This window comes from Petromyzon marinus, chromosome 79 (genome assembly GCF_048934315.1).
Source record: "Petromyzon marinus isolate PM22_M1 ecotype Great Lakes invasive population chromosome 79, UKy_Petmar_22M1.pri1.0, whole genome shotgun sequence".
Taxonomy (NCBI): domain Eukaryota; kingdom Metazoa; phylum Chordata; class Hyperoartia; order Petromyzontiformes; family Petromyzontidae; genus Petromyzon; species Petromyzon marinus.
In genome coordinates, this window is record NC_133745.1 from 20218115 (window position 1) to 20230774 (window position 12660).

At 55.2% G+C, this 12660-nt stretch overlaps 1 protein-coding gene across 5 annotated transcripts in view; it reads left to right on the forward strand.

The window, feature by feature from the left end:
• The window catches only part of LOC142907461 (uncharacterized), a 206582-nt gene that overhangs the window by 61575 nt on the left and 132347 nt on the right, over positions 1–12660 (forward strand). For all 5 annotated transcript variants that reach the window (XM_076056975.1, XM_076056976.1, XM_076056977.1 and 2 more), the window contains exons 15-17: positions 1964–2113; positions 8266–8351; positions 12187–12316. In XM_076056975.1, the coding sequence (XP_075913090.1) occupies positions 1964–2113; positions 8266–8351; positions 12187–12316 (366 nt within the window). The remainder of the gene's footprint in view (positions 1–1963; positions 2114–8265; positions 8352–12186; positions 12317–12660) is intronic.

Below are 12660 nucleotides of genomic sequence, written 5' to 3' on the forward strand. Positions count from 1 at the left end.
TGTGTGTGGTGTGTGGTGTGTGTGTGTGTGTCTGTGGTGTGTGTGTGGTGTGTGTATGGTGTCTGTGTGGTGTGTCTGTGGTGTGTCTGTGGTGTCTGTGGTGTGTCTGTGGTGTGTGTGTGGTGTCTGTGGTGTGTGTGTGGTGTCTGTGGTGTGTCTGTGTGGTGTGTGTGGTGTGTGTGTGGTGTCTGTGGTGTGTGTGTGGTGTCTGTGGTGTGTGTGTGGTGTGTGTGTGGTGTGTGTGTGGTGTCTGTGTGTGGTGTGTCTGTGGTGTGTCTGTGTGGTGTGTGTGTGGTGTCTGTGTGGTGTGTCTGTGGTGTGTGTCTGTGGTGTGTCTGTGGTGTGTCTGTGGTGTGTGTGGTGTGTCTGTGGTGTGTTTGTGGTGTGTGTGTCTGTGGTGTGTGTGTGTGTGGTGTGTGTGTGGTGTGTGTGTGGTGTGTGTGTGGTGTCTGTGTGTGGTGTGTCTGTGGTGTCTGTGGTGTGTCTGTGGTGTGTGTGTGGTGTGTGTGTGGTGTGTCTGTGGTGTCTGTGTGTGGTGTGTGGTGTCTGTGGTGTGTCTGTGGTGTCTGTGTGTGGTGTGTGTGTGGTGTGTGTGTGGTGTCTGTGGTGTGTCTGTGGTGTGTGTGTGTGGTGTGTGGTGTGTGTGTGTGTGTCTGTGGTGTGTGTGTGGTGTGTGTATGGTGTCTGTGTGGTGTGTCTGTGGTGTGTCTGTGGTGTCTGTGGTGTGTCTGTGGTGTGTGTGTGGTGTCTGTGGTGTGTGTGTGGTGTCTGTGGTGTGTCTGTGTGGTGTGTGTGGTGTGTGTGTGGTGTCTGTGGTGTGTGTGTGGTGTCTGTGGTGTGTGTGTGGTGTGTGTGTGGTGTGTGTGTGGTGTCTGTGTGTGGTGTGTCTGTGGTGTGTCTGTGTGGTGTGTGTGTGGTGTCTGTGTGGTGTGTCTGTGGTGTGTGTCTGTGGTGTGTCTGTGGTGTGTCTGTGGTGTGTGTGGTGTGTCTGTGGTGTGTTTGTGGTGTGTGTGTCTGTGGTGTGTGTGTGTGTGGTGTGTGTGTGGTGTGTGTGTGGTGTGTGTGTGGTGTCTGTGTGTGGTGTGTCTGTGGTGTCTGTGGTGTGTCTGTGGTGTGTGTGTGGTGTGTGTGTGGTGTGTCTGTGGTGTCTGTGTGTGGTGTGTGGTGTCTGTGGTGTGTCTGTGGTGTCTGTGTGTGGTGTGTGTGTGGTGTGTGTGTGGTGTCTGTGGTGTGTCTGTGGTGTGTGTGTGGTGTGTGTGTGGTGTGTCTGTGGTGTCTGTGTGTGGTGTGTGGTGTCTGTGGTGTGTCTGTGGTGTCTGTGTGTGCTGTGTGGTGTCTGTGGTGTGTGTGGTGTGTGTGTGGTGTCTGTGGTGTGTCTGTGGTGTGTGTGGTGTGTCTGTGTGGTGTCTGTGGTGTGTCTGTGGTGTGTGTGTGTGTCTGTGTGTGTATCTGCGGTGTGTGTGTGGTGTCTGTGGTGTGTGTGTGGTGTCTGCGGTGTTTGTGTGGTGTCTGTGCGGTGTGTGGTGTGTGTGTGGTGTCTGCGGTGTGTCTGTGGTGTCTGCGGTGTGTGTGCGGTGTGTGTGCGGTGTGTGTGTGTTGTGTGTGGTGTCTGCGGTGTGTCTGTGGTGTGTCTGTGGTGTCTGCGGTGTGTCTGTGGTGTCTGTGGTGTGTGTGTGGTGTGTCTGTGGTGTGTGTGGTGTGTGTGTGTGGTGTGTCTGTGGTGTGTCTGTGGTGTGTCTGTGGTGTGTGTGGTGCCTGTGGTGTGTGTGTGTCTGTGTGTGTCTGCGGTGTGTGTGTGGTGTCTGTGGTGTGTGTGGTGTCTGCGGTGTGTGTGTGTCTGTGTGGTGTGTGTGTGGTGTGTGTGTGGTGTCTGTGGTGTGTGTGGTGTCTCTGTGGTGTGTGTGTGGTGTCTGTGGTGTGTGTATGGTGTCTGTGGTGTGTCTGTGGTGCCTGCGGTCCCCAGGGTTGTGCGGCAACTACAATGGGCTGGAGGCGGACGACTTCACGTCGCCACAGAACATCGTGGAGGCGACCGGGGAGAGCTTCGCCGCTTCCTGGAACACCGCAGCCGGAGTCGCCGCCGCCATCGTCGTGCCGAACCTCTGCAGAGACAGTGGGGGGGAGCACCACAGTCACACAGACACCACAGTCACCACAGTCACACAGACACCACAGTCACACAGTCACACAGACACCACAGTCACTGACACCACAGTCACACAGTCACCACAGTCACACAGACACCACAGTCACACAGACACCACAGACACCACAGTCACACAGACACACAGTCACACAGTCACCACAGTCACACAGACACCACAGTCACTGACACCACAGTCACACAGACACCACAGTCACACAGTCACCACAGACACCACAGTCACCACAGACACCACAGTCACCACAGTCACACAGTCACACAGACACCACAGTCACACAGTCACACAGACACCACAGTCACACAGACACCACAGTCACACAGACACCACAGTCACACAGTCACACAGTCACACAGTCACACAGACACCACAGTCACACAGTCACACAGACACCACAGTCACACAGACACCACAGTCACACAGTCACACAGACACCACAGTCACACAGTCACACAGACACACAGTCACACAGACACCACAGTCACACAGACACCACAGTCACACAGACACCACAGTCACACAGTCACCACAGTCACCACAGTCACACAGACACCACAGTCACACAGACACCACAGTCACACAGTCACACAGACACCACAGTCACACAGACACCACAGTCACACAGTCACCACAGACACCACAGTCACACAGTCACACAGACACCACAGTCACACAGTCACACAGACACCACAGTCACACAGTCACACAGTCACACAGACACCACAGTCACACAGTCACACAGTCAGACAGACACCACAGTCACCACAGTCACACAGTCACCACAGTCACCACAGTCACCACAGTCACACTGACACCACAGTCACCACAGTCACACAGTCACACAGACACCACAGTCACCACAGTCACACAGTCACACAGACACCACAGTCACACAGTCACCACAGTCACCACAGTCACACTGACACCACAGTCACCACAGTCACACAGTCACACAGACACCACAGTCACCACAGTCACCACAGTCACACTGACACCACAGTAACCACAGTCACACAGTCACACAGACACCACAGTCACCACAGTCACACAGTCACACAGACACCACAGTCACACAGTCACACAGTCACCACAGTCACCACAGACACCACAGTCACCACAGACACCACAGTCACCACAGTCACCACAGTCACACAGACACCACAGTCACCACAGTCACACAGTCACCACAGTCACACAGTCACCACAGTCACACAGACACCACAGTCACCACAGTCACCACAGTCACCACAGTCACAGAGACACCACAGTCACACAGTCACCACAGTCACCACAGTCACCACAGTCACCACAGTCACCACAGACACCACAGTCACCACAGTCACACAGTCACCACAGTCACACAGACACCACAGTCACACCGTTACCACAGTCACCACAGTCACCACAGTCACAGAGACACCACAGTCACACAGTCACCACAGTCACCACAGTCACACAGTCACCACAGTCACCACAGTCACACAGACACCACAGTCACCACAGTCACCACAGTCACCACAGTCACACAGTCACCACAGTCACCACAGTCACCACAGACACCACAGTCACCACAGTCACCACAGTCACCACAGACACCACAGTCACCACAGTCACACTGACACCACAGTCACCACAGTCACACAGTCACCACAGTCACCACAGTCACACAGTCACCACAGTCACACAGTCACCACAGTCACCACAGTCACCACAGTCACCACAGTCACCACAGTCACCACAGTCACCACAGTCACCACAGTCACCACAGTCACACAGTCACCACAGTCACCACAGACACACAGTCACCACAGTCACCACAGTCACACTGACACCACAGTCACCACAGTCACCACAGTCACCACAGTCACCACAGTCACACAGACACCACAGTCACCACAGTCACCACAGTCACACAGACACCACAGTCACCACAGTCACCACAGTCACACAGACACCACAGTCACCACAGTCACACAGTCACACAGTCACCACAGTCACCACAGTCACACAGTCACCACAGTCACCACAGTCACCACAGTCACACAGTCACACAGTCACCACAGTCACCACAGTCACCACAGTCACACAGACACCACAGTCACACAGTCACACAGTCACCACAGACTCACCACAGTCACACAGTCACCACAGTCACCACAGTCACACAGACACACAGTCACCACAGTCACCACAGTCACCACAGTCACACAGACACCACAGTCACACAGTCACCACAGTCACCACAGTCACACAGACACCACAGTCACACAGTCACCACAGTCACCACAGACACCACAGTCACCACAGTCACCACAGTCACACAGTCACCACAGTCACACAGACACACAGTCACACTGACTCACACAGTCACACAGTCACCACGTCACACAGTCACACAGACACCACAGTCACACAGTCACACAGACACCAAAGTCACACAGTCACACAGACACCACAGTCACACAGACACCACAGTCACACAGTCACACAGACACCACAGTCACCACAGTCACACAGACACCACAGTCACACAGTCCCTACAGTCACACAGACACCACAGTCACACAGTCACACAGTCACACAGTCACCACAGTCACCACAGTCACACAGTCACACTGACACACAGTCACCACAGTCACCACAGACACCACAGTCACACAGTCACCACAGTCACACAGTCACCACAGTCACACAGACACACAGTCACACTGACTCACACAGTCACCACAGTCACACAGACACCACAGTCACACAGTCACACAGTCACCACAGTCACACAGACACCACAGTCACCACAGTCACACAGTCACACAGTCACCACAGTCACACAGTCACACAGTCACCACAGACACACAGTCACCACAGTCACCACAGTCACACAGACACCACAGTCACACAGTCACCACAGTCACCACAGACTCACCACAGTCACCACAGTCACCACAGTCACACAGTCACCACAGTCACCACAGTCACCACAGTCACACAGTCACCACAGTCACCACAGTCACACAGACACCACAGTCACCACAGTCACCACAGTCACACAGACACACAGTCACCACAGTCACCACAGTCACACAGTCACCACAGTCACCACAGTCACCACAGTCACACAGTCACCACAGTCACCACAGTCACCACAGACACACTGACTCACCACAGAGACCCACAGACTCACCACAGAGACCCATAGACTCACACAGAGACCCACAGACTCACCACACAGAGACCCACAGAGACCCACAGACTCACCACACAGAGACCCACAGACTCACCACACAGAGACCCACAGACTCACCACACAGAGACCCACAGACTCACCACACAGAGACCCACAGCCTCACCACACAGAGACCCACAGCCTCACCACAGAGACCCACAGCCTCACCACAGAGACCCATAGACTCACCACACAGAGACCCACAGACTCATCACACAGAGACCCACAGACTCACACAGAGACCCCCAGACTCACACAGAGACCCACAGACTCACCACACAGAGACCCACAGACTCACCACACAGATACCCATAGACTCACCACAGAGACCCACAGACTCACCACACAGAGACCCACAGACTCACCACACAGAGACCCACAGACTCACCACACAGAGACCCATAGACTCACCACAGAGACCCACAGACTCACCACACAGAGACCCATAGACTCACCACAGAGACCCACAGACTCACCACACAGAGACCCACAGACTCACCACACAGAGACCCACAGACTCACCACACAGAGACCCACAGACTCACCACACAGAGACCCACAGACTCACCACACAGAGACCCACAGACTCACACAGAGACCCACAGCCTCACCACACAGAGACCCACAGCCTCACCACAGAGACCCACAGCCTCACCACAGAGACCCATAGACTCACCACACAGAGACCCACAGCCTCACCACAGAGACCCATAGACTCACCACACAGAGACCCACAGCCTCACCACACAGAGACCCACAGCCTCACCACAGAGACCCACAGACTCACCACACAGAGACCCACAGCCTCACCACAGAGACCCACAGCCTCACCACAGAGACCCACAGACTCACCACACAGAGACCCATAGACTCACCACACAGAGACCCACAGACTCACCACACAGACCCACATACTCACCACACAGAGACCCACAGACTCACCACACAGAGACCCACAGACTCACCACACAGAGACCCACAGACTCACCACACAGAGACCCATAGACTCACCACACAGAGACCCACAGCCTCACCACAGAGACCCACAGCCTCACCACAGAGACCCATAGACTCACCACACAGAGACCCACAGACTCATCACACAGAGACCCACAGACTCACACAGAGACCCCCAGACTCACACAGAGACCCACAGACTCACCACACAGAGACCCACAGACTCACCACACAGAGACCCATAGACTCACCACAGAGACCCACAGACTCACCACACAGAGACCCACAGACTCACCACACAGTGACCCACAGACTCACCACACAGAGACCCATAGACTCACCACAGAGACCCACAGCCTCACCACAGAGACCCATAGACTCACCACACAGAGACCCACAGCCTCACCACAGAGACCCACAGACTCACCACACAGAGACCCACAGACTCACCACACAGAGACCCACAGACTCACACAGAGACCCACAGCCTCACCACAGAGACCCATAGACTCACCACACAGAGACCCACAGACTCACCACACAGAGACCCACAGACTCACCACACAGAGACCCACAGACTCACCACACAGAGACCCACAGCCTCACCACAGAGACCCACAGACTCACCACACAGAGACCCACAGCCTCACCACAGAGACCCATAGACTCACCACACAGAGACCCACAGCCTCACCACACAGAGACCCACAGACTCATCACACAGAGACCCACAGACTCACCACACAGAGACCCACAGACTCACCACAGAGACCCATAGACTCACCACACAGAGACCCATAGACTCATCACACAGAGACCCACAGCCTCACCACAGAGACCCACAGACTCATCACACAGAGACCCACAGCCTCACCACAGAGACCCACAGCCTCACCACAGAGACCCATAGACTCACCACACAGAGACCCACAGACTCACCACACAGAGACCCACAGACTCACCACACAGAGACCCACAGCCTCACCACAGAGACCCACAGACTCACACAGAGACCCACAGACTCACACAGAGACCCACAGCCTCACCACAGAGACCCACTGACTCACACAGAGACCCACAGACTCACACAGAGACCCACAGCCTCACCACACAGAGACCCACAGCCTCACCACAGAGACCCATAGACTCATCACACAGAGACCCACAGACTCACACAGAGACCCACAGACTCACCACACAGAGACCCACAGCCTCACCACAGAGACCCACAGACTCACCACACAGAGACCCACAGACTCACCACACAGAGACCCACAGACTCACACAGAGACCCACAGACTCACCACACAGAGACCCACAGCCTCACCACAGAGACCCACAGCCTCACCACAGAGACCCATAGACTCACCACAGAGACCCACAGCCTCACCACAGAGACCCACAGGCTCACCACAGAGACCCATAGACTCACCACACAGAGACCCACAGACTTACACAGAGACCCATAGACTCACCACACAGAGACCCACAGACTCACCACACAGAGACCCATAGACTCACCACACAGAGACCCACAGACTCACCACACAGACCCACAGACTCACCACACAGAGACCCACAGCCTCACCACAGAGACCCACAGGCTCACCACAGAGACCCACAGCCTCACCACACAGAGACCCACAGCCTCACCACAGAGACCCATAAACTCACCACAGAGACCCACAGACTCACCACAGAGACCCATAGACTCACCACACAGAGACCCACAGACTCATCACACAGAGACCCACAGACTCACACAGAGACCCACATACTCACCACACAGAGACCCACAGACTCACCACACAGAGACCCACAGACTCACCACACAGAGACCCACAGACTCACCACACAGAGACCCACAGCCTCACCACACAGAGACCCACAGCCTCACCACAGATGCCACTCTCCTTCCCACAGAGGAGCTGAGCACGCACTGTGACGTCTCGGACCATCCCGTCTTCAAGACGTGCCACAAGTACCTCGACTTTGAACCCTTCAAGAAGGTGAGCGGGCTGACAAAGCTCCCCCGGGTAGCCTCAGCAGGCTGTGGGGGCAAGTGCTGTTAGTCGTGAGCAGCAGCGCCTATGAAGGCTACTGGCTCTGTGGTGCACGAGGGGGGTGGGCTGCCAGCATCACGCCCGGCCGCCTTTGTCTCCCCTGTGGCGTTGTTTATAGACAGCAGCTGCCACTCGCCACCACCCGTACACCCACCCGTGCATCCACCCGTACCCGTACACCCATACCCAGACCCGTGTATTCGCCCGTACCCACACCCGTGTACCCGCACCCGTAACAACAACAACCGCCATTCAGCACTCAGTGGTGGTGACGTCACCACGACGCTTGTGCCAGGCTATGTGCACCTTGAGGCCACGTGAAGTGTCGAACGCCCGCTGGCAGGTCATGGGGCAGACCCAGCAGGTGTCACGGGTCGACTGACTGAGATGACCGAGATGGCTGGCTGATGCACCACCTGTGCCCCCTACTGTGCCAACTTGCTGTGCTTTAGCCACCCGGCGCTCCGCTCGTTGTTGTGAGCGTCGCTCCTCCGCCCTCCGTTGTTGTTGGAGGGCGACTGCCTCCAACTGCCCAGTAGCGTCCTTCACGAGCCTCCTCCACAGAGGCCGATCTTGACACCGCTGGTACCAATCATCGGCAGGTCCACTCAGCTCCACGTCCTCCTGTACCACATTACTCCATCTCTTCTCTAGCCCATGCCGTGCCCGTTTAGCCCCGTTGATCCGGCCGAACAAAAGCTGTTTAGGCATGCGGTGACTTGGCATGCGGGCTACATTACCCAGCCAACGCAGCCTTGCCTGCCGGAGGAGCTCACCGATGGGACCTTGCTCAGATCTTTTAAGGATTTGTGAGCTCCTCACACAATCCAGCCTGGTTAGACCCAGGATGGATCGTAGGCAGGCCAGCCTAAATGTTTCTAACCCGCGAAGATGCTCCATTAAGGGGGTCCACGTTTCGAAAGCGTAGAGAAGGGAGGGAATGACCGTGGCCGAGAAGACCTGAAGCTTAGTGCGGAGCGACAGACCAGGTAGCTTCCACAAAGCGTTACGCAGCCGATGAAAAGATATTGCCGCTCGACTGATTTGGAGTGAGACCTCTGCTGTTAAACTGGAGCCGGTCATAAGCACACTGCCCAGGTATGGGAAACTCTCCACTCTCTCCACAACTGCCCCATCACCGATTGGGAGTTGTGGGGATGGAGTGTCCGATGGCACAAAATACCCAGGCAGGTGCTTAGTTTTGGTGGGGTTGATGGTAAGGCCCCATCTCTTAGTGGCAAGCTCCAGGTTTAGCAGCAGCATCTCCAACTCCTCCTCTGAGTGAGCAACAATCACCAGATCATCGGCATACATAACGTGGTTGAGGGACCCATCCCTTGACCGCACCCGGGTATCGATCAGCCTCCCATTGTATCTGTACCAGATGGAAATTCCTCCAGTATAGCTATTGAAGGCTTCACGAACTACGTGGTCAAAATAGATGTTAAATAATGTGGGAGCCAGAGGGCATCCCTGTCGCACCCCAAGGTGTACAGGGAATGGCTCTGACTCCTGGCCACGTAGTTTTACCCAGGCCCGCTCACCATCATGAAGGTCTTTAATGATCGTGAGCAGAGGGTCAGGGACTCTGAAAGCACGAAGAACAACCCAGAGCCCAGGCCTACTGATGGTATCATAGGCCTTGACCAGGTCAATAAAGCAGAGATGTAGGTCTTGTTGGCATTCCTTACACCTCTGCTGTAGCAGACGGACAGAAAATATGGCATCTGTGCAGGACCGCCCCTTCCTGAAACCTTATTATGGCTCCGCAAGCCTCTCCTCAGCTTGCCTGGCAAGGCGATGTTGAATAATCCTTGCTAGGACCTATCCCAGCACACTGAGGAGTGAGATGCCCCTGTAGTTGCTACAGTCTGTGCGGTCTCCCTTCTTAGAGAGGGGGACCACCAGGGCATCCGTCCAATCCTGCGGAACCCGTCCAGTGGTCCAGACTGTTGTTATAATGTCATGTAGGGCAGTCTGTGCACAAATGCCACCCTTCTTCAGCATTTCACTTGGGAGATCATCTCTGCCCGGTGCCTTTCCTGGTCTCAGACTCTGGATCGCCTTCAGTACTTCCTCAACAGATGGCACCTCAGCCAGCCACTCACAGGGGGTGACTTTTTCTTCCAACATTTGAGGCACCACAGCCTCAGCAGGGTCATCCTCACTTTGTGCCACAATGTTTTCCTGGCTGAGGGATTTCCACTCCCCCAGGACCTCACAGCAATACTCAGCAAATCTGCAAACCTGTTCCTGAGGGTCGGATATTGAATCACCCTTCTTTCCCCTAATGATGGTAATAGGTGTGGCGCTGCAGGTTACTTTTTTGATGTAATTAAAGAGCGATTTTAATTACATCAATCCATCTCCTCAGCAACCCGCGACCACCACCCATCCTTGCAGTGCCTCACGGCTCTCTGAACCTCCGAGCGAAGGCTGCGGTAAGCCTCCTCATTTTCTGACATGGGATGCTGTAGCCGATGAGAGTGGGCCTGTCGCTTTTTCTCAGCCAGCTTGAACGAACACCTCCTCTGCCAGCCAGGGTCTCTGGGGAGGTCTGGACCGCGTACCCAAAGCAGCCATTGCAGCTGCATGAGCCACAGTCCTAAACCTCGCCCATTTACCCTATCAGGAGGAGTGGGGGACAATGCCAACCCCAGCCGCAAGCGATGATGAAATTCTCGCTTGCAACTTTCATCAGCTAGCTGAGGCCAGGCCACTAAGGATTTGAATGGGGTCCTGGGTGTACACCCATCACCGGAGTGGAAGAATGGCAGGCGCATCTTACAGATGACTAGTCGATGGTCAGAGGGCAGATCAGCTCCACGGTAGGTCCTAGTGTCAAGGACATGGGCTCGCATCCGCTGGTCCGTCACTATGTAGTCCAGCAGATGTTCTTGCTTGGACCCGGCATGCATCCATGATGTTGTGTGGATGCGCCGATGCCGGAACAGCGTGTTGGTAATTACAAGCCTATGGGCTGCACAAAAATCTAGCAGCCTCCTGCCGTTGTTATTGAGCTGATCTGGCCCATGCCCTCCAATCACTCCAGACCAGGTGCCAGCATCATGACCAACTCGGGCATTGAAGTCACCCAACAAGATGACTCTATCCCGTGTACCCACACCCGCGTACCCACACCCGTACCCACACCCGTGTACCCACACACATACCCACACACGTACGCACACCCGTGTACCCACACACGTACCCACACACGTGTACTCACACCGGCGTACACACACCTGTGCCCACACCCGTACCCACACACATACCCACACACGTACCCACACACATACCCACACACATACCGACACACGTACCCACACACATACCCACACACATACCCACACACGTACCCACACGCGTACCCACACCCATGTACTCACACCCGTGTACCAACACCCGTACCCACACCCGTACCCACACCCGTACCCACACACCACGTGTATCCACACACCACGTGTACTCACACACACCACGTGTACTCACACACACCACGTGTACTCACACCACGTGTACTCACACACACCACGTGTACTCACACACCCCACGTGTACTCACACACCACGTGTACACACACCACGTGTACTCACACACCACGTGTACCCACACACCGCGTGTACTCACACACCACGTGTACCCACACACACCACGTGTACCCACACCACGTGTACCCACACACCACGTGTACCCACACACACCACGTGTACCCACACCACGTGTACTCACACACACCACGTGTACCCACACACACCACGTGTACCCACACCCCGCGTAGAACTGCGAGATGGATGTGTGCCACTCCACAAGCCGGAGCCGGGAGAATTTGTGTGGTGCCCTGGGCTCCCTGGCGCGTGCCTGTGCCAGGCGCGGTGCACCTGTCGCCAACTGGGGGGGCGACATCTGCGGTGAGCCGTGGCGGGTCGTGATGGCGGGTCGTGATGATGATGCTGATGATGCTGATGATGGCTCATGATGGATGATGTGGACGATGTGGACGATGATGATGATGCTGATGATGGCTCATGATGGATGATGTGGACGATGTGGACGATGATGATGATGATGCTGATGATGCTGATGATAGTTCATGATGGATGATGTGGACAATGATGATGATGATGGCTCATGATGGCTCATGATGGATGATGTGGACAATGATGATGATGATGACTCATGATGGCTCATGATGGATGATGTGGACGATGATGATGATGCTGATGATGGATGATGTGGACGATGATGATGATGC